This window comes from Mandrillus leucophaeus, unplaced genomic scaffold, assembly GCF_000951045.1.
Source record: "Mandrillus leucophaeus isolate KB7577 unplaced genomic scaffold, Mleu.le_1.0 Scaffold38, whole genome shotgun sequence".
Taxonomy (NCBI): domain Eukaryota; kingdom Metazoa; phylum Chordata; class Mammalia; order Primates; family Cercopithecidae; genus Mandrillus; species Mandrillus leucophaeus.
Window position 1 is genome coordinate 5,954,803 of NW_012104031.1, and position 23,155 is coordinate 5,977,957.

General features: G+C 43.0%; 1 protein-coding gene across 3 annotated transcripts in view; it reads left to right on the forward strand.

Annotated features, from left to right (window-relative positions):
* Positions 1-759: 759 nt before the first annotated feature.
* The window catches only part of DDX59 (DEAD (Asp-Glu-Ala-Asp) box polypeptide 59), a 29,701-nt gene continuing 7,305 nt past the window's right edge, over positions 760-23,155 (forward strand). For 2 of the 3 annotated variants that reach the window (XM_011990587.1, XM_011990585.1), the window contains exons 1-7: positions 760-969; positions 3,650-4,467; positions 6,288-6,455; positions 11,246-11,335; positions 19,287-19,538; positions 21,188-21,340; positions 21,845-21,973. In XM_011990587.1, coding sequence (XP_011845977.1) covers positions 3,661-4,467; positions 6,288-6,455; positions 11,246-11,335; positions 19,287-19,538; positions 21,188-21,340; positions 21,845-21,973 — 1,599 coding nt within the window. In that variant the 5' untranslated portion in view covers positions 760-969; positions 3,650-3,660. Of the gene's footprint in view, positions 970-2,365; positions 2,371-3,649; positions 4,468-6,287; positions 6,456-11,245; positions 11,336-19,286; positions 19,539-21,187; positions 21,341-21,844; positions 21,974-23,155 lie in introns of all 3 variants that reach the window. The other variant, XM_011990586.1, reaches the window with a different exon arrangement.

A 23,155-nucleotide genomic window follows, 5' to 3' on the forward strand; every position in this document is an offset into this window, starting at 1 on the left:
GAATCCTGGAGATGCATGGATACATACTAAATACTGATAACGTGGTGGAGTGATACTTTCATTAGTATACTTTACATTTTACATATTTGGTAAATAGCTATTTTGTATGTATCGAATATTACATCGAAAATATTTACTTAAGGCACCTGAATGTAAGCTGGCTTCCCTCCTTCCTCTCCCGTGCTGTCTCCTTTCCCCCATCACTTCTCAACTACAAACTGCTTGGGACACGTGGCTCCAGAGATTGGCAAAACAGGGAAATGTCAGCCTACAAGGACCAAGAACCGTGACTTGTGTTACTTTCTTGTTGGTGTTGGGGCTGGCGGGGAGGGGTACGGTGGTGCAGGAAATATTATCCAGCATATCAAATACGCCACATCAAGCTGACTCTGAATTTTGAGTGGCTCTACTAGCTAAAGCCAGAAAAGGGTTTTTGAGCCCAACGGGAAGAAATGCCCCTCCCTTTTACACTCACACTTCCCACTTTCTAAGGGTGCCAGGCCCCCGCGCCGCCCTGCTGCTGCTTTGCGTATGTTCCGACTCTTAACCACCAGTCCCAGCCTACTCCATTACGTAAATTATTCCAAGGATTCCCAAATGTGCCCCTCCGTCCAGTACCCGCCCAATCCCGACCGGTTCCGAGATTTACCGCCAGCCCAGAGCTGGGCGGGGGCGTGGAAAACGCGAGGAGCCTTCCCGCCCCTCTCCTCATCCCTCCCTCCCAAGCCACTGCCGGCTCCCAGCCGAGCTCCGCCCCCACGGTGGCCCCGCCTCCCCACCGCCCGGAAAGCGGACTGCGGCCCCCTCCCAAAACCCGGAGAAGTGGATTGTGCGCTCCGCTCCGCACCACCAGTGCCGGGCCGCTGTCCTGACCAGCGGGTCAGGGCTTGCCGGGCGGAAGCCTGGCCTGGAGCCTGGAAGGGGGAGCCGGCCCCAAGCGGGAGCGGACGCGGCCTCAGGCCTGCGCTGGTGAGCGTGCCCCGGAAGCCCGGGCCCCTGGCCGTCCTGCTGCCCTTTCTCCTGGACCCCGGCCGCTAGGCCGCGGAGGGAGAACGGGTGCCTCTGCGCTGCCCCCCCGCCCCGTCCTTACAGTTCCCCGTGTCCCAGGCCTCTACCCGGAACCGGAGCCCCGCCCGTCTCTTAGCAGCTCCATGACGTGAAGAGCCTCGGGGTGCGGTGCCGCCGGGCGTGGGTGGGAGGCAACGCCCGAGGGGAGGGCCCGCCAATGTGCGGGGGTGCGGGGGGCGTTGGCGAGATTTGGAGGCTGCGTCGCTGCCCGCCCTCCCGGCAGGAGCCCGTTCTCTTTCCGCATTGGAAGACTTTTGAGTTCCAAGCTTTTTCCTGCTCGCATAGAGCCGTGCCTGCGCTGCCCGCCACCCCACGTACAGTTGCATTTCTGTTGGAATTTTTCTGGAAGTTGGAATCTGGCAGTTTAAACAAAGAATTTTTGTAAGAAAAACATTTGTTAGGATATTTGATAGTCCCCAGATTAGGTTAAAAGTCTTCTTCCCAATCACTGTAATTTTGCGGATATGTTTTTGGTGTAAATGGGTATAGATCGGGGTTGATGAAAAGAATCAAACTCAGAAAAATATTTGAAGAGATTTATTTTGAGCTAAATACAAGCGACCATGGCCAGTGACAGTCCTCAGGAGGTCCTGAGAACATGTGCCCAAGGCAGTTGGGGTACAGCTTGGTTTTATGTATTTTAGGAAGGCATGAGACATCAATCAAATACATTTAAGAAATACATTGGTTTGGTTTAGAAAGGCAACTCAAAGCCGGGGCTTCCAGGCTATAGGTAAATGTAAACATTATCTGGTTGACGGTTGAGGTTATTAAAAGGAATGTTCAGGCTAAAGATAAAGGATTGTGGATACCAAGTTTTATTGTGCAGAGGAAGCTCTTAGATAGCAGACTTTAGAGAGAGCAGGTTGTGAATTGTTTTATATTGGACTTGAAAGGGTTCCTGGCTCTTAGTTGATTATCTCCTGGATCTGGGAAGGAAGGAAGGAAGGAAAACAAAGCGGGGAAGGGAATTCTCTATAAAATGGGGATTTTTCCTACAGGAGACTTTGCAGGGGAATTTTAAGGTATGGCAAGAAAATATATTTTGGGGTAAAACATTTTTATTTTCTTCCTTGTTATGCCAGAGTGAGATTGGAAAGTAAGTCACTGTGTATTGGGTTAAATAAAACCCATCTGATAAGAATTTATGGTTTATAGGACATGACTCTCCAGACCCCTTAGAAAGGAATTCGGGTAAGATAAAAAATTAGAGCTTAGTCCTCATATGTTTGAGAGCTTGTGCTCTGGATCCAGAGTGCCAGGGCTGTAACACTTAAGAATTGTGCAAGCACGACAGGCGCGGTGGCTCACGCCTGTAATCCCAGCACTTTGGGAGGCCGAGGCGGGCAGATCACAAGGTCAGGAGATTGAGACCATCCTGGCTAACACGGTGAAACCCCGTCTCTACTAAAAATACAAAAAATTAGCTGGGCGTGGAGCTACTCCGGAGGCTGAGGCAGGAGAATGGCGTGAACCCGGGAGGCGGAGCTTGCAGTGAGCCGAGGTCGAGCCACTGCACTCCAGCCTGGGCGACAGAGCGAGACTCCGTCTCAAAAAAAAAAAAAAAAAAATTGTGCGAGCCTGGACAAACCACTTAAGTGGCTCAGTTTCTTCTAAGTGTATATAATGTGTTTTATACACACACGATTTTTCATTATGCTATGTTATGTATATTACTATATTATTTTTCCATTATGCTATATGTATATTAATCTATGTAATCTACATAGTATAGCATAATGAAAAAATATCTGTGCATATATATTAGGTAATGGTAACCGCTTTACATGGTGGTTGTGAAGATTAGGTGAAGCATTGTGCTTGGCATATAATAACACTGAGTGTTATGAAAATAGCATTTTCTCTGTGATTTGTGGTTTTGATTTTAAAGATTTTAATTGCGAAGTATTTCTCCTGTTTTCTTTTTTGATGCTATAATAGAAGGATTTACCCCAGAATTTCTATAATATCTGATACTTAAAAGTGCAAATAATCAGTAAACGGAAATAGACCATGTGTACAAGGCTACGTTGAGCAGTGTGCAGTGTTTCAACACTGCTGTGTGTGAGGAAGAGGACTCCATCTCTTCATCAGTGGAAGCTGGCGAACGGAAGAAAAGCTTGATATAAAGAGTGTCATGATGTCCACTGTTCCTTTCAGGCATAGCCACAGGACGCTAGGCTGATTCTGTGATAATCACATGGTATTTTATTTATTTATTTATTTTTGAGATGGAGTCTAACTGTGTCGCCCAGGTTGGAGTGCAATGGTGAGGTCTTGGCTGACCACAACCTCTGCCTCCTGGGTTCAAGAGATTCTTCTGCCTCAGCCTCCCTAGTAGCTGGGAATACAGGCACATGCCACCATGCCTGGCTAATTTTTGTATTATTAGTAGAGACGCAGTTTCACCATATTGGCCAGGCTGGTCTCAAACTCCTGACCTCGTGATCCGCCTGCCTTGGCCTCCCAAAGTGCTGGGATTACAGGGGTGAGCCACCACGCCTGGCCGTTAATCATATGGTACTTTATATGTAACTTTATTAATGGTACAATAAATCTCATTATATAATTTCCTTAACAGAATATTGAAGAATGTTTGTTCCAAGATCTTTAAAAATCAAGAGGCACGCTAATGGTGATGGCAAAAGTTGTGTGGCTAAGATAATTAAATCAGACCCAGAAGACCTTCAGTTGGATAAAAGCAGAGATGCTCCCGTTGATGCTCTAGTTACAGAAGCAGCCACAACACCAGACAGGCACAGCAGCGAATCATGCCCTTTCCCCAGCCCAGGTGGCCAGTTGGCAGAGGTTCATTCAGTAAGTCCCGAGCAGGGTGTGAAGGACAACCATCCTTCTGAAGAGCCTGTTAAGTCATTTTCCAAAACACAGCGCTGGGCAGAGCCGGGGGAACCCGTCTGTGTTGTCTGTGGTCGTTACGGAGAGTATATCTGTGATAAGACAGATGAAGATGTGTGTAGTTTGGAGTGTAAAGCGAAACATCTTCTGCAAGTTAAGGAAAAGGAAGAGAAATCAAAACTCAGCAATCCACAGAAGGCTGATTCTGAGCCAGAGTCTCCACTGAATGCTTCCTATGTCTACAAAGAGCATCCCTTTATTTTGAACCTTCAGGAAGACCAGATTGAAAATCTTAAACAGCAGCTGGGAATTTTAGTTCAAGGGCAAGAAGTCACTAGGCCCATTATTGACTTTGAACATTGTAGTTTCCCCGAGGTCTTAAATCACAACTTGAAGAAATCAGGCTATGAGGTGCCAACCCCCATTCAAATGCAGATGATTCCTGTGGGACTTCTGGGAAGAGACATTCTGGCCAGTGCAGACACTGGCTCAGGAAAAACAGCTGCTTTTCTTCTTCCTGTTATCATGCGAGCTTTATTCGAGGTAAGTATTATTAATAGAGTTCACATGTATTATTCTTGGAAACAAGTGAGGTATTTACCAAGTTTCATTCTTAACTGTATTAAAATTGCAAACTAAAACTAAATATTTGGAATTTTAGTCACTAGTGCCTGTAGTGATTTTGCTTCTGATAGTAGTTTGTATGAAAACGTAATTTCAGGGAATTTTTCTTGTATTATATTGAACCAGAGATCTCTTTATTGAGGATCTAAAAACTTGCTTCCTTAAAAAACATTTTATTTTTAATAGTTTTTCTGTTAACAGAATAAGCTTTGGATTTGAGGGGGAAGAGATCCAGCTGACCAGACGAGCTGGAGTTTGTACGTCAGTTTAGTCTCCTTGGATTTTGTGTTTTGAAGAAACTGATTTATACTGAAGTTGGAACACATAGAGTTTCAAAATACGCTTTTTTTTCTTTTTTTTTTTTTTGGAGACCGAGTTTCACTCTTGTTGCCCAGGCTGGAGTGCAATGGCACAGTCTCGGCTCATTGCAACCTCCGCCTCCCAGGTTCAAGTGATTCTTCTGTCTCAGCCTCCTGAGTAGCTGGGATTACAGGCATGTGCCACCACGCCCGGCTAATTTTGTATTTTTAGTACAGATGGTGTTTCTCCTTGTTGGTCAGGCTGGTCTCGAACTCCTGACCTTAGGTGATCCAACCGCCTCAGCCTCATAAAGTGCTGGGATAGCAGGCATGAGCCACCGCAACCAGCCTCAAAATATACTCTTAAATGTGATCTATGGTTCATCTTAAAATAATCACTACCATACCTTACTTGTTAGTTTATAGTGTGTAGAGCACTTTCACATATGATTAGTTTAACAAACATTTTGAGTAATTACTGTTTCCCAAGTACTGATGAACTTGTGAAGTATGAAGTATGGCAGGAAGGGAAGTAAGTAAAAAATGTGGGCAAGGCGGGGCACAGTGGCTCACGCTTGTAATCCCATCACTTTGAGAGGGCGAGGTGGGTGGATCACCTGAGATCTGGAGTTCAAGACCAGCCTGGTCAACATGGAGAAACCCCATCTCTGCTAAAGATACAAAATTAGCCGGGCATGATGGCGCATGCCTGTAATCCCAGCTACTCGGGAGGCTGAGGCAGGAGAATTGATTGAACCCTGGAGGCGGAGATTGCAGTGATCCGAGATTGTGCCATTGCACTCCAGCCTGGGCAGCAAGAGTGAATTTCCGTTTCAAAAAAAAAAAAAAATGTGGGCAAAGAGAGGAAAGATAAAGGAGAAAAAAATTGGAAAACTAAAGAGTAGTAGAAGATAGTGTGAGGAAAAAAAGTGCTAGATTGTTTAAAATATAGGTCACACATGCTGGAAGACCAAAATAGAGCCATAAAGCCCGAAATAGGATGTGGGTATGTATGTAAGTTATATGGACAAAGAAGGAAGTGAATCCACAAGAGAGCTAAGAGGGAAAGACCAAGGGTAGCATGCCAGCTTTGACCAGCTCTACATGGTGACTATTGGGTTCTCTCTTCAGAGGAGGATGACTGTAGATTACAGAGTCCAATGAACTAGGAGCAAACCTTCAGTTTTCTCACCTTGGTTACTGTGGACACCTCTCCCCAGCCCCAATTTTGATCTTTCATTCTGTGTTATGTAAGAAATGGATTTAATTTATGATGGTTTTGGAGGAAAAAAGTCTGCAGCAAGCAGAAGGCAGGAGGACTCGTATCCAGTTGGGAACACTTTAAAAGGGCCATGTTCCTGGAATCCTTGTGAAGATTTAGTTCATATCAGCAGGAATTAATTGCTGGTGTTTTTAAACTTGTTTTTCACATCTTTGCAGAGCAAAACTCCATCTGCACTCATTCTTACACCAACCAGAGAATTAGCCATTCAGATAGAGAGACAAGCTAAAGAATTGATGAGTGGCCTGCCACGCATGAAAACCGTGCTTCTTGTAGGGGGCTTACCCTTACCCCCACAGCTTTATCGTCTGCAACAACAAGTTAAGGTAAGCACTGATTTGATACAATGTCTTTGAAAAGTTTTGTAAGCAATACAGGAACTAGAGTTTTTTTCCCCCTTGAAGAACTTTTAAAAGTATGATTTTAGAGAGCCTTTAAATTCTTACCAAGTAAGCCTTAGGGTTGTTTTTGTTTTTTAAGCTTGTTTTATATAGGAAGGGAAAGAAACACAATTTATTGAGTGCCCGTTATATGCCAAAGGCTGTTGAATGTTCTCACATGTATTATCTCATTTAAGCATCACATTTACTTCTGAAGGTGGGTTGGCATAATCCCTAGCCCATGATTTATAGTTGAGAAGTTGAATCTCAGAAAGCTGGGGTTTATTTAAGGATCTATAGCTAATAAATAGTAGTTGCTAAAATTGATATCTTAATTTACCTGTCTTTCCTCCTTCCTTAGCCATGCTATTACGCGTAGTCTGTATTTTCTGATATGTAAAAGTATGTAAAAGCAATGTGGTCTGGTAGCTGCATGGCCATAGATAAGTTACTTCACTTCTGTGGGCTTCAGTTTTCTTAAGTTTGAATGGGTGGCTGAAGATACCTGCCTTTAAAATGAAAATGTTTAATGGAAGGTTTGGCACAGATGCTGACCAATCAAAGTAGACTGCAGCTTTGGTGCAGGAGCTGGGTCCTTGAGGCCCCTTGGCGTTCTGGGCATTAACTGTTATAGTTAACTGGGGTGGTAGGGAGGCCCTGGCGGTCCAGGGGAGGAGCTAGGTTGGTAGGGAGGCCCTGGTAACCCAGGGGAGGAGCTGGGTTGGCAGGGAGTTGGGGAAGGGCGCTCCGGGGGCTGGGGCAGCAGTACGAGCTGGGATGAAGCTCCTGCAGTATTTGACAACTTCTATGGGTGAATATCAGCCTTTCATGTTGGAATCTTCTGAAGGACAAATCAGATGTATCTGACAGTTTTAAAGCCTTTAAAATGTTGTTTTAAGAAATTACAGGTTGATAATTAATGGGATATTGGATCAGTGCTTTTTTAAGGTGGACCTCCAGTATATAAAACAGATAAAGGTGATATCAGTACCAAATTATAAATTCAGCAATGTGTATTTATAAAGTAAACAATACAAGTATTTTTGATGGGCATCAAATTTGAAGTTGGGTTAATGGCGTTTAACTGCAGTCTCATACCAACCTCTGCATTAAATTTATTTTCATTGCAAAGAATGGATAACATTATAATTCAAATGGATAAGTAGCTGCGAACTTCTAACAGCTTTTAAACTAAGCTTGCATTCCAGTTCTTAAAAAAAAGTATGTTAACATATTGGTATTAGTCTCCAGTTACCCAGGCTGGAGTGCAGTGGTGCAACCTCTGCTCACTGCAACCTCCGTCTCCCGGGTTCAAGCGATTCTCCTGCCTCAGCCTCCAGAGTAGCTGGGACTACAGGCGCCCACCACCATGCCCAGCTAATTTTTGGTATTTTTAATAGAGATGGGGTTTCACCATGTTGGCCAGGCTGGTCTCGAATTCCTAAACTCAGGTGATCCATCTGCCTCGGCCTCCCAAAGCACATATTTTTTTAAAAAACAATCTCAAACTTAAAGGTGGTAAGTACAGTAAATGGAACTTTTTTTTCCTCCCAAACCTTTTGGAAGTAACTTGCTGACTTGATGCCCTCTCACCCCCATATACTTTACAGTATGATTGTTACAAACAAGGACATTATCTTACATAACCGTAATACAATTACGGAATCAGGAAATTAACATTGTGTATTAGTCCATGCTTGCACTGCTATGAAGAAATACCTGAGACTGGGTAATTTATAAAGAAAAGCGCTTTAATTGACTCATGGTTCTGCAGGCTATACAGGAAGCATAGTGGCTTCTGCCTCTGAGGAGGCCTCAGGAAGCTTACAATCATGGCAGAAGGCAGAGGGGGAGCGAGGAGCTTCACATGACCAACGCAGGAGGAAGAAAGAGAGTGGGGAGGTGCTACACACTTTTAAACAACTAGATCTCACAGTAACTATCATGACAGCACCGGGGGAAGGGTATTAAACCATGAGAAATAGCCGCCATGATCCAATCACCTCCCTTCAGATCCCATCTCCAACATTGGGGATTACAGTTCGACCTGCAATTTGGGTGGGAACACAGCTCCAAACAGTGTCACGTTGATACATTAGATCACATCAGGAATTAATATTGGTATCGTCTACTCCTCCGTCCCCATTCACATTTTTATAATTGTTCCATCACTTTTTATAGCACAAGAATCCAGTTCAGAATCACATGTTGCATTTAGTTGTCTTGTCTTTGTCATCTCCTTCAATTTGAAACGGTTCCTCCATCTTTCCTTTTTTTTCTCATAATCTTGGCCCTTTTAAGGTTTACAAGCTACTTTGAAGAACATCCCTCAACTGATTAGATTCAAGTTACATGTCTGACAGGGATATCACAGAAGAGATGCTTTGTTTTTTTCATTGCATCCTTTTAGGTTGCACACAGTATCAGTATGTCCTTTTCCTGGTGATAGGATCTGTAAAGTAGTTGTAAAGTTTATTTTTTTCCTCTTTGAATTTAGTAAATATTTTGGGGAGAGTACTTTGAGATGTACTTTGAAATGTAAATTTCTCATTCTTCACCACACTTTGAATTTATGTATATATTTATTTCTATCTGTATGGACTCACGGCTTCCTGTTATTCAGAGGTTTATAATCTGTTATCATTATTTGTTTTGATACTCCAGTTGATCTCTATCTGGCCAGTGGAAGCACCTTCAAGTTGGTTTCTATGTCCTTTGTTTAGCTCTCCATCATTCTTTGAGTCTTCCTTACTTTCTATGTAAAGAAGATGTTCCATGCTTACATTTTTCTTTCCCTGCCCCAGCCCTGGAATCATGCCTTCTCCAAGGAGCCCTGGTTTCTTTTACTAGAGGATAGCATTTAAAAAGAAAGATCTGGGCTATGTGTGTTGATTGCTATTGGACTATCAATGCTTCTAGGACCTCCCAGTGGATAGAGCTAGGGAATACAGCTCTCAGCGTCTGCTGGGGATTGGTTCCAGGATCCCCTGCATATGTACCAAAATCTTTGCATACTTGGATCCTGCAGTCAGCCCTGCTGAACCTGAGTATTGTTGATCTCTATTTGGTTGAAATTGATATGTTTCAGTGAACTCACACAGTTCAAATCCATGTTGTTCAAGGGTCAGCTGGATATCTAAGTGTGTGTTTTTCTGTATCTGTATTTATTAGAAACCATGAAACCATGAGTTCATGTTGATACTTCCAATTCCAATTCAATACAACAGGATTCATTCATATTTGTAACTGACAGAAACCTGCCACTCATTTTCCTTTTGTATTTATTTATTTGACCAATTCTCCTCTATGGAGCCCACCTCCCACCGTCAGCACCGCCCCTCCCACAGCGATACCTTCCTCACCTCACAGACTCCACCCTGTACTGTCCTCAGCCCCTCAGGCTGCAGCACCCCATGCAGGGCTGCCCACCTGTCACTCCCACCCCTCTCACCAGCCTGAGCTCCCTCCCAGGTGCCCTCTGAGGAAAAATAACCAAAGCCTGTCTGTTGAGCAAAGCTGCCCTCCAAGAGCAAGGGCAAAATGAAAAAACTTTTCAAATAAACAAAACTGAGAAAGTTACTACCAATACACCATGTAAGAGAACTTTAAAACTGAGGTAGTCTATAGACAAAGAAGATTGTGCCAGAAAGGAGAGTGTAGGATGGAAGAAACAATGGCAGCCAAGGAAAATAGTAAGCATGTGGGTAAATCTCAGGAAACATTGAATGAAACAGTAATCATAATGAACCACCTGTGGGTTTCAAAATAAAGTAGAAGTTAAATACTGGCCAATGGTAGCATAGAAGCAAAGGGGAGATGTGATTGGTATTAAAGCATTTTTCCTTATTGTTTAAAAAAAGGTAAAAATAAGCTGAATGCAGTGGCTCACACTTGTAATCACAGCACTTTGGGAGGTCAAGGCGGGAGGATTATTTGAGCCCAGGAGTTTGAGACCAGTCTGGGCAACATAGAGACCTTGTCTCTACAAAAAAATCAAAAAATTAGCCAGATGTGGTGGCATGCCTGTAGTCCCAGTTACTTGGGAGGCTGAGGTAGGAAGACCCCTGGAGCCGGGGAAGTTGAGGCTACAGTGAGCCATGATTGTGCCACTGTACTCCCTGCTGGATGATAGAGTGAGATTGTATCAAAAAAAAAAGCGCCCCCATTGTTAGCCACTAACATATGATAAAATTGTTAAGAGCCTTAAGCAACCTTAGAAATCACTTTGCCCAGCCTCTTAATTTAAAAATGAAATAAAAAGCCCAAAGGTGTTACGGAATTTTCACTTGTTTACAGAACCATATCAATCAAACTGTCTACAAGGCCCTTCCTGGTGCCTGCCTCAGCCTGCCCCATTCTCCCCGTCCCTCACCATTTGGAAACTTCACTGGCCTCCCAGCCTTAGGAATGTCATAGATACTTTTCTCTCTCCTTAATCACTCCTCACGTTGCTCACGCCCACTAATCCTTTAGGTTTGGCCTGTGTGTTGGGTAGGACTGGATAGGTCCCTCCAATTATGGCGTAGTATATTTATCTCATGAGTACTTTCTTGTTTTATCTGTTTCTTCCTTTGTGTTACAAGTTTCATGAGAACAGAGACTATGTCTGACTTATTCATCACTGAATTCTGAGTGCTTAACACAGTGTCTGGTACATATTAGTCAATCAATATGGAATGAATGAATGAAAATGGCTATTACCAATTTTTTAAATTTGCTTATTCTCTTTCATTCAGGTTATCATAGCAACCCCTGGGCGACTTCTGGATATAATAAAGCAGAGCTCTGTAGAACTCTGTGGTATAAAGATTGTTGTAGTAGATGAAGTAAGTAGTGGTGTTTGAAAAACGGTTACATGATTTTACACAATTTAGGGAAAGTATAGTTATATAATTTCATTGTATATTCAGGACATTTTCTCTCTCTAAAAAAAAAAAAAAAAACCTCAGGGACTTTTAAAGCATTGCAGCCGTGGTTCTTAAGCTGTTTCCTGTGTAGCGCTGAAGCTATCATAATGTGTACTACACTAAAATTAAACAGAGCTGTCTTTTCCTAATTGACAGAAAACACAAATTCAATACGTACTCTATTCTCAATAGTTTTTTTTTTTTTTTTTAAGCATTTGATGCTTACTATCATTTGTTTGCAAAAATAGTCAGTGTCAGGTAATGAGACAGGGTTTTGCCCTGTTGCTCAGGTCACCCAAGCTGGAGTGCAGTGACGGAAACACAGCTCACTGCAGCCTCAACCTCCCACACTCAAGTGATCCACCCACCTCAGCCTCCTGAGTAGCTGGGACTACAGGCACACATATCACCATGCCTGGCTAATTTGGTTTTTGTAGAGATGGGGTCTCACTATATTACCCAGGCTGATTAGTCTTGAACTCCTGGGCTCAAGGGATCCTCCTGCCTTGGCCTCCCAAAGTACTGGGATTATAGGCATGAGCCGCCGTGCCCAGCAGATGGCCTTTAAATTTTTTTTTTTTTTTTCTGTGTGGACGTAGGCATCTGTGGTCCTGATTTTCTACGTTACATATACTATAGAGGCATTTTTATAATTTTGGCCGGCTTAATAAGATGAAGTAAAAGTGTTGTTGCTTGGTGATATTCTGCCAAGGGAACATAGGACCATGTGCCAGCCCACCCTGGGCATGTGCCTTTTCTGCCTGCAGGGCACATGCATCTTCCCAGGTGTCTTACCAGCAGTGACAGAGCAGAGACCTGGCATTACCCAGCAGTGATCACAAATGCGGGGTGCTGGGTGCTGACCAGTGATGGTGTCTTAGCCTGCCTTCCGTGGGCCCCAGTAAGTAGCAGTAGGATAGAACACGTAGCCAGTACCCACAAGATCAAGATTTGAACATTTACTCCACCTCCCATGAGATCTTAGGCAAGCTGGTTAATCTTCTAGACCTATGGCAAGGATGAAGAATGATGGTGAAAATGTCTTTTGTTGTTGTTGTTGCTGTTGTTGTTGAGAGAGTGTTTAGCTCCTGTTGCCTAGGCTGGAGTGCAATGGCCTGATCTCAGCTCACTGCAACCTCTACCTCCCGGGTTCAAGCAATTCTCCTGCCTCAGCCTCCTGAGTAGCTGGGATTACAGGCACCTGCCACCATGCCCAGCTAACTTTCTTTTTGTGTTTTTAGTAGAGATGGGGTTTCACCATGTTGTCCAGGCTGGTCTTGAACTCCTGACCTAAGGTGATCCACCCTTCTCAGCCTCCCAAAGTGCTGGGCTTACAGGCGTGAGCCACCGCATCCGCCCAAAAATGTCTTATAGACTGAAGAGTCCTGCTACTGCTAAGTCAGCAGTGTTCTGGCGCGGCCATTTGGTAGAACTGACTTATTGCATCTGATTATCATTAGACATACTGTCACCCTGAACATCACTGGGCTTCCCTTTGTTGATAAGCCCCATGTTCTTAAATTCTCCCCATCTTAGAGCTGGAGAAGTATTTTTTTTTTTTTTTTTAAGACAGTTTCCCTCTGTCACACAGGCTGGAGTGCAATGGCATAATCTTGGCTCACTGCCACCTCCACCGTTTGGGCTCAAGTGATTCTCGTATCTCAGCCTCCCGAGTAGCTGGGATTACAGGCGTGTGCCACCATACCTGGCTCGTTTTTATATTTTTAGTTGAGACAGAGTTTCACCATGTTGGCCAGGCTGGTCTCAAACTCCTGGCCTCAACTGATGTGCTCACCTTAGCCTCCCAAAGTGGTGGGATTATAGGCATGAGCCACTGCACCTGGCCTGAGAAGTAATTCTTATATGGATTTTAAGGTTAGGTTCCATTCATCCTCACTTCTCTCTGTGTTTTTCAAATTTGTTTAGAGATGGGGTCTTGCTGTGTTGCCCAGGCTGGTCTTGAATTCCTGGGCTGAAGTGATCCTCGTGCCTTGGCCTCCCGAAGTGTTGGGATTACAGGTGTGAGCCCCTACACCCGGCCTCATCCTCACTTCTCTTTACAGTATTTTCATTTTCTTCCACTAACGAGGCTTCATGAGACACTTTAGTGCCGTGCTCACCATTATGGTACAAGGGAAGTATTCTTTCAGCAAACATTTATCAAGTGCCTGTATGTGCAGCCTGTGTCCCAGCTCCTTGGCATTTAAAGAATATGGTTTCTGGGTGATCTAGAGGGGAAATGAGCTGGTAAACAACAGAATCGGTTATATACAGAAACTGCAGTCAGTACAGAAGTATTATTTAGGTACAAGTTGACCAATTCTGGATAAGTTTGGATGGCATCACAGAGAAGTTTTGAATAGCATTCAAGCCTACAAGGTGCTGAAATCGTGTTGGAGAGAAAAGATACATATACTGAAGTAAAGGCAAGAACATTATCATGTGTACGGAGATACAAAAGTACTAACATGATGTAGGCCAGGGGTTGGCAAACACTTTCTGTAAAGGACCAGATGGTAAATATCTTAGGCTTTGGGGGCTGTATAGTCTCTGTGGCAACTACTCAACACAAATGTAGGTGGTATGAAAATGAATGGGTGTGACGGGGTTCCCATAAAACATTATTTACAAAAACAGGTAAAGGTCTAAATTTGTCCCCAGAACTGTAGTTTGCCAATGGCTGATAGAAGATACTAGTGGAAAAATTGGACTGTATGGCTGGGCACATTGGCTCACACCTGTAATCCCAGCACTTTGGGAGACTGAAGCAGGCATATCACCTGAGGTCGGGAGTGCGAGACCAGCCTGATCAACATGGAGACACCCCATCTCTGCTAAAAATACAAAATTAGCTGGGCGTGGTGGCACATGCCTGTAATCCCAGCTATTCGGTAGGCTGAGGCAAGAGAATTGCTTGAACCCGGGAGGCGGAGGTTGAGGTGAGCCGAGATTGCGCCATTGCACTCCAGCCTGGGCAACAAGGGTGAAACTCCGTCTCAAAAAAAAAAGGATTGTATATGATATGCTAATTGTTCAGGAGAAATAAGGTCAGAAGGAGAAATGAGAGAGTAAATGTATCAGCACTGCAAAAAATGGCTTCTCGGAGGTAATGGGATTTGACCTGGGCTTCAAAAGATGGAAAAAGATTTAGAAAACAAGAGGATGTATCAACTGTTCCAAGTGAAGGGGCCAACATAAGCAGAGTCAGAAAGTCCAAGTGCATGTGTGCAGGGGGCAGAGAAGAGACCACCAGCTTGAAGAATTCTTCCTGAGAAATAATAAGAGGTAAAATTGGGTTGTTAGGGTGGGGCCAAATTACAGAGGGCCTGGACAGGAAGGCAGAGGAATTTGGATTTGATGTGGGAGACAGTGAGGCTTTCTAAATTATTGAGTAGTGGTTTAAGAGGTTACCCTGCTGCTTGGTATAGGAGAAATGAAAGAATCTAAGACAGAGCAGCCAGCAATCCAGACGGGTGAGGGGTTACAGGGTGGAGGCAGTAGGAGTCACAGGCCAAATCCGAGAGTCACTCGTGCGTCTTCTGATGCCTGAGGATGAGAGAGGAAGAAGGCAATAGAGCTGACTCCATCAGTTATAGTTGTGCCTTTTATTTTAAAAAGGACATATGAGCAAATCTGGGTCTTGGTAGTAATGTTTGAGTTTGGCTTTAGGCATGGTGAATTTCCTGCAAATGATGAACTAAGGGGTAATACTCTGAAGATCTAAAATAGGCATTGGGGAGTCCCTCTGAGCCTTTTCTGGCTCAGGAGGCTGCTGATAAAATTTTAAAAAATAAAATAGGCATCAGAATCCATGAAACGCATGGTTTCTCTAAGGGAGACAAGTTAGAAATGAGCAGAAACGGGCTGGGGCTAAGGGCCTGCCTTGTGGAGTTTGAAGATGAGTCAGTAAAAAGCTGCTTGAGACGCCAGAGAGGAACTGAGAATGAATAATATCCTTGAAGAAGAGAGAACCACTGTTTCAAGAGGAGGGTGAAGATGCAAGAATAGTCAGAGGTGAAAACTCAGATAATTCCTTTGAAATGATCTGCTTTGCGACCCTCCGTGTCTTCTGTCATACCTGTCCTTTGGCCTGGAATTCTCTCCCATCCTTTCTACCTGCTCTTCCTTCTTTATCTGTTAGTAACTCTGAACTCCTTCACTCCCCCTGTCAGATTTTAGGCCTTTGTTTCTCTCTGCTCTGTTGAACTGTGCATAGATTTTTAAAATTTTTTCTTAGCACAGTGTTTGCCCAAGTTTCCTTAATATAAGAGTCACCTGGTTTGCTCAGTGAACATCAGACAAGACCAGACCTCTCACTTGGTATTCTGATTCAGTAGGTGTGAGTCGTAGCCAGGAATGTCTAAAAACTCATTCCAGGTGATCCTTTTTTTTTTTCCCCTCAGGTGATTCTTTTTTTCTCCCCCCACCCAGGCTGGAGTGCAGTGGCGTGATCTCGGCTCACTGGAAGCTCCGCCTCCCGGGTTCACGCCATTCTCCTGCCTCAGCCTCGTGAGTAGCTGGGACTACAGGCGCCCGCCACCACGCCTGGCTAATTTTTTGTATTTTTAGTAGAGATAGGGTTTCACTGTGTTAGCCAGGATGGTCTCCATCTCCTGACCTCGTGATGCACCCGCCTCGGCCTCCCAAAGTGCTGGGATTACAGGCTTGAGCCACCGTGCCCCACCCTTCAGGTGATTCTTATCTTCAGAGAGGTTTGGGCCCCATTGACTAGTAAGTTGCCTTACATATAAGTAGGTGCTTATTTAGTGCTTAGAATTAGTGAGTGTTCATTTATTTACAAATTACATTGTTAGGGCTTTTCATGTGCTGAGACTTGTTGGTTTTGAGAATACAGTGGAAAATGAGACACATGAGCTGTCTCGTGGAGCTGTAATAAATGTACTTACACAAAGCGATATGGCAGTGGCAACCGGGGTGAGGGGGTTACCTTAGATTGGGAGTCAAGGAGAGCTCTCTGAGAAGATGACATTTATGCTAAGATCTGAATGAGAAGGAGCCAGTCATGCAGAGATCCATCTGGAGGGAAGACTTTCAGCCAGGAAGACTTTCAACAGGGGAGCAAGCGTGAGGTATTTGGGAACAGAAGGAAGGCTGGTGTGGCAGAGTCACGGGCAGTGAGGGGAGAGTGCTAGGAGATGAAGTCAGAGAAGTGGACAAAGATGAGAACTTGTAAGACTTTTTAGTCATAGTTAGAAGCTGGATTTTATTCTAAGTGTGATGGGAAACCATTGGAGGGTTTAAGCAGAGGAGGATGAAGATCTGATTTATATTTTAGAAGAATCTGTCTGGTTCCTTGAGGAGAATTGGTTATGGGATGGGGGTGACAGGATTGCGAGCAGTCTTGCAAGTATGAGCTGGGAGAAGCAACCAGCTCTGGGGTGTGCTAGTGGGTTGACAGGATGATTAATGGAGTCAGTGTCAGGTGGTGAAGAGAAGAGATGAAATAAGAGTTTCTGATGGCTCTGTTTCCTGGGATGTGTTCTGGGATAGGAGTGGGTTTGGCAGGAAGGAAATAGAAACTTCTGTTTTGAATGTGTTGAATTTGAGGGGCCTGTTGGAACCAAGTGGAGATGTTAAGTCGGCAGATAGTTTCTACCACTTGAGTTCGGGGAAGCAGTTGTGGCCTGAGATATGATTTTGGGAGTCTTTGATGCATGCATGGTATTCAGAGCCGTGGAATTTGTTGATCTCATCTGAGGAGAGAGCACAGATGGGGAAGGAAGAAGCCTGTGACCCATCCCATGGGGCTCCCCAGTGTATAGGGATAGAGAGAAGAGAAAAGAGGCTCAGAGTAGCTAGTGAGGGAGGAGAAAAATCAGGAGAGGAGATGCTGGGGTGCAGGGGCCCACGCCTGTAATCCCAGCACTTTGGGAGGTCAAGGCGAGAGGATTGCTTGAGACCAGTAGTTCAAGACCAGCGTGGGCAACATGGGGAAACCCAGTCTCTGCAAAAAAAAAAAAAAATACCAAAAATTAGCCAGGCATGGTGGCACATGCCTGTGGTCCCACCTGTGGTCCCAGCTACTCAGGAGGCTGAGGCAGGAGGATCGCTTGAGCCTAGGAGGCAGAAGTTGCAGTAAGCCGTGATTATACCACTGCACTCCAGCCTGGCGACACAGCAAGACCCTGTCTCAAAAAAAAAAAAAAAATGCTTTTTATGGCCCACTCTGCATTTTGAATAACATCTGTTGAATAATCTGTGCACCTTAAAGACATGTTAGAAAAAGGGGGTGGAGCCTGGGCAACATAGCAAAACCCCACCTCCACTAAAAACACAAAATTAGATGGATGTGGTGGCATGTGCCTGTAATCCCAGCTATTTGGAAAGCTGAGGTGGGAGGCTGGCTTGAGCCCGGGAGGTTGCACAGTAAGCCAAGATGGCACCACTGCACTCCAACCTGGGTGACAATTTTTTTTTCCACTGAATAATAGTAAAATGAATATTCAAATTTTAATATGGATGACAGCACATTAGTGGGCACTTAAAAATACAATGCCAAACTGGGTGCCCTGCTTGTGCCTATAGTCCCAGTTACTTAGGAGGCTGAAGCTGGAGGATCTCTTGAGCCCAGGAGTTTAAGGTTCCAACAAGCTGGAATCATGCTACTGCACTCCAGCCTGTGCGACAGAGCAAGACCCTGTCTCAAAACAAACACCCACAATGCCTTAATAGTTTAAAAGAATTATCCTGAATCAGGGCTCAGAAGGGGAAAAAAAAGAATTAAATACCTCATTGTTCCCAAATTATAGACAACTGGATTGTATTTGCAACTCAAGATAGCCTTTTTTTTTTTTTTTTTTTTTTTTATGGGGAACAAAAATTAAAAAAAAATTTTTTTTTTATTTGCTTGGTAATTCATGGTTGTAACAAACCAACAGTACAGAAAAATAAAAGTGAAAGCCCCTGTCTTAGTCCATTCCTGGTGCTATAACAAAATACCTTAGACCGGGTAATTGATAAACAGCAGGAACTTTATCTCGCAGTTCTTGAAGCTGGGAAGTCCAGGATCAAAGCGCTAACCTTGATTCAGTGTCTGGCGAGGGCCTGCTCTCTGCTTCAAAGATGGCACTGGCACATTCTTGCTGCATCCTCACACACAGCTCCATCCAGCCTCTTTTAGAAGGGCACTAATTTCATTCATAAGGGTGGAGCCTTCATGACTTAATCACCCCCTAAAGGCTTCCCCTCTTACTACCATTGTGGGTTAGATTTCAATATATGAATTTAGGGGGGGTCACCACAGTTCAGACCATAGCAGCCCCTAACATTAATTTTTATTTAAAATAATATTTTATTATAGGCATAATCTGTGTGCATGGTTGAAAAAACAACTTTGCAAAAAACTAAAAGTGGAATTGCCTCCCTTAAAGCCCTCCAGCCTTCTCCCTGGTGTTAGCAATTAAGTTTCTTGAGTGTATATACATATAATATTTTTGTAGCATAAACAGGTATCGTGTTACACATAATATTTTGTACGTTGCTTTTTTTTTTTATCTAGCAGTCATTCATTATTTAATAAAGGGCTTGCTGATCATTTTTCTTGACAGCATAGTGTCATATGGATCTACCATAATTTAGCAAATCCCCTACTGATGAATATTTAGAATGTGTATAGCTTTTTACTACTACTAATAATGCCAATAATAACAGTCTTTGTATATCATTGTAAACATTTAGTTGCACAGTTTATAATTTTGTATAAACATTTTCCCAGTTCTCTTGACATTGTGGTATAGTTTTGTATTTAAGAATTTTAAATTTTTATGTTGTTAGTTATATCAGTCTTTTTGGGGGGTGGTTCTGGGTTTCAATGTCAAACAAGACTAACTTTAATACAATTTTATTTTAGGCTGATACCATGTTAAAGATGGGCTTTCAACAACAAGTGCTTGACATTTTGGAAAACATTCCTAATGATTATCAGACCATTTTGGTTTCAGCCACAATTCCAAGTAGCATAGAGCAACTAGCAAGCCAGCTTCTGCATAATCCTGTGAGAATTATCACTGGAGAAAAGAACCTGCCTTGTGCCAATGTACGTCAGATTATTTTGTGGGTAGAAGACCCAGCCAAAAAGAAAAAATTATTTGAAATTTTAAATGTGAGTAGTAAAGCAGTTAACCATGTTTTATGGATTGTGTTTGCATTTTTCATAGCTCTTAAGAGAATGATTTTTAGATTCAACTTTCGGGGAATTTGACAAAGGTATTTACTAATAAATTGCTTTACCTACCTTAGAATTCTGTGAGAGTCAAATAAATAGCTATTTGGGAAAACATGTTGGATAGATACAGGGTTGGGTTTTCTTTGCCTTATTATAGAAATATATTTTAATATCAAGATTATTCCCAAGGAATATGTTCTCCTTTTAAAATATTTTAGAAAGGCTGGTCGCGGTGGCTCATGCCAGTAATCCCAGCACTTTGGGAGGCCTAGGCAGGTGGATCACGAGGTCAGGAGATCGAGACCATCCTGGCTAACATGGTGAAACCCCATCTCTACTAAAAATGCAAAAAAAAATTAGCCGGGCATGGTGGCGGTCGCTTGTAGTCCCAGCTACTCGGGAGGCTGAGGCAGGAGAATGGCGTGAACCCACAAGTGGAGGTTACAGTGAGCCGAGATCATGCCACTGCACTCCAGCCTGGGGGACAGAGCAAGACTCTGTCTCAAAAAAAAATAAAAATAAAAAATTTTAGAAGACTTACATATAAGGTAGGGGCAAGGTATTTCTTGGCTAGTCTGTCCTTGAGAATTTTTTTTAACTGTTACTAATGTAAACAGAAATTTGTTGAGTGGGCGATATGTGCAAGCATAGTTACTTATAAACAGTATTAACTTGGGCCAGGCGCGGTGGCTCACGTCTGTAATCCCAGCACTTTGGGAGGCCAAGGCGGGCAGATCACGAGGTCAGGAGATAGAGACCATCCTGGCTAACAGAGTGAAATCCCGTCTCTACTAAAAATATAAAAAGTTAGCCAGGTGTGGTGGTGGGCGCCTATAGTCCCAGCAACTTGGTAGGCTGAGGCAGGAGAATGGCGTGAACCCGGGAGGCAGAGCTTGCAGTGAGCTGAGATCACGCCACTGCACTCCAGCCTGGGTAACAGAGCGAGACTCCCTCTCAAAAAAAAAAAAAAAAAAAAATATTAAGTTAAATATGGTTGGTATTGACTTATTAGCAGCATGTAGAACTATATTAATTGCACTTAAAATGTTTGAATTACTCTTGCAGTATTAAGTGATGGAAAATTAAGAGGAACAATAGACTGGCTTCTGTTTGTACATATTTTAAATAAAACACTTATTTTAACAATATGCCTTTTTTTCTTTTTGTGTTTTGTTTTGTTTTTTTGAGATGGAGTCTCGCTCTGTTGGCCAGGCTGGAGTGCTATAGCATGGTCTCAGCTCACTGCAACCTCTACCTTCCAGGTTCAAGCAATTCTCCTGCCTCAGCCTCCCGAGTAGCTGGGGTTACAGGCACCTGCCACCACGCCTAGCTGATTTTTTGTATTTTTAGTAGAGATGGAGTTTCACTATGTTGGCCAGGCTGGTCTCGAACTCCTGACCTTGTGATTTGTCCACCTCAGCCTCTCAAAGTGCTGAGATTACAGGTGTGAGCCACCACGCCCAACCTCCTTCCTAACAATATTTATAAACCTACTGATAACTAGCTTGTGATAATCTTTCAGAAAAACTTTCCATTGTAAATTATGTTATATGGATAATTTTTGATATATGTTTTTAATTTTTCAGGATAAGAAACTCTTTAAACCTCCAGTGTTAGTATTTGTGGACTGCAAACTAGGAGCAGATCTTTTGAGTGAAGCCGTTCAGAAAATCACAGGGCTGAAAAGCATATCTATACATTCAGAGAAGTCGCAAATAGAAAGGAAAAACATATTGAAGGTTTGATACCCAACATTCTATATTCTGTTTTCTATAAATCTGTTCTGCCTCATTTTCAAGAGACACCATATTACAGCTGGTTTTTATAGCAGACCGTCTTTTAATGACTACAAGACCATCAAACAAGTGGTTACCATGAAGTTAATGTTCTCTTGCTCAGGCTTTTGATTTGGGGAGCAATAGCCTATTCTCTAGGGAATATATACTAAATAAATTACTAATTCAGAACTTACCATTTCTGAATCAGGTCAGTTTGGAGTAGAGCAGGGCAGTAATTCACTTTTGGAAAAGGTTTGCCTTAATAAATTAATAAAATAAATTCCATGGGGATTGGGGAGAATTTTAGCTGCATACATTTTTCAGGTATACTATGACCTTTACTTATTGAAAAGATATTGTGACAAAAATATTGAAGTAAGCATTGAAAAAAGAAAAGCTATCAGAATTACACAAAACCACACAAAATAAATTCTGAATAATAAATTTTATTGCTTTTTTGGAAAGGGATTACTCGAAGGAGACTATGAAGTTGTAGTGAGCACAGGAGTCTTGGGACGAGGCCTAGACTTGATCAGTGTCAGGCTGGTTGTCAATTTTGATATGCCTTCAAGTATGGATGAGTATGTCCATCAGGTAAGGAGCTTTATATGTTACCACTATTTTGTTAATGAGTTTTATTGGGAAAGGCATTGTCAATGTGATACCAAGTTTAAAAAAGCAGTATCGGTCAGGACAGTGGCTCACACCCGTAACCCCAGTACTTTCGGAGGCCAAGGCAGGCGGATCACTTGAAATGGATGGATCACATGAAGTCAGGAATTCACAGACCAGCCTGGCCATCATGGTAAAACCCCATCTCTACTAAAAATACCAAAAAAAAAATTAGCCGGGCGTGGTGGTAGGTGCCTGTAATCCCAACTACCCGGGAGGCTGAGACAGGAGAATTGCTTGAACTGGGAGGCGGAGGTTGCAGTGAGCCGAGATCACGCCACTGCACTCTAGCCTAGGTGACAGAGACTTCATTCCCCCATCCCCCCCCGCAAAAAAAGCAGTGTATAAAACTATATATATTTTTTGCTTTTAAGATTTTTTTTTTTTTTTTGAGACAGAGTCTCATTCTGTTACCTAAGCTGGAGTGCAGTGGTGTGATCTCAGCTCACTACAACCTCCACCTCCCAGGTTCAAGGGATCCTTGTGCCTCAGCCTCCCGAGTAACTGGGATTACAGGTGCCCACCGCCACACCTGGCTAATCTTTTTGTATTTTTAGTAGAGACAGGGTTTCGTCATGTTGGCTAGACTGGTCTCAAACTCCTGACCTCAAATGATCCTCTCGCCTTGGTCTCCCAAAGTGCTGGAATTACAGGCATGAGCCACCATGCCTGGCCTGCTTTTAAGATATATATGTATATAAACTAATTTTTTTAAGTTAAATATGTGTAAAAACTAAATTTTGTTTTTAAAAGTACATCTAAAGTGCCTTAAAAAAAAAGAACAAAAAACTAGAAGTAAGTAACCAAAAATGTTAGTTAAAAAATTTTTAAGTAATAAATTTTTGGTTTATTTTTGTTTCTTTTTCTTATTTTCTTCAGTGAGCATATAATCAGTGATCTTTTATAAAAATAAAAAAGTTTTGTTTAAAAAGATTTTTTTAAGTTGATTTATCTGGCCAAAATAAAATTGATCCTTTAGTTTTTTAAGGAATCTTGTCTTCATCTCCTCTTCATATCCTTATTTGTTCTAGTCTTTCACTTTTGAAAGTTTTCTTTCTTTTCTTTGCTGCCAAAGGTAACAATAGCTTCTCTCTCTAGCAGAAA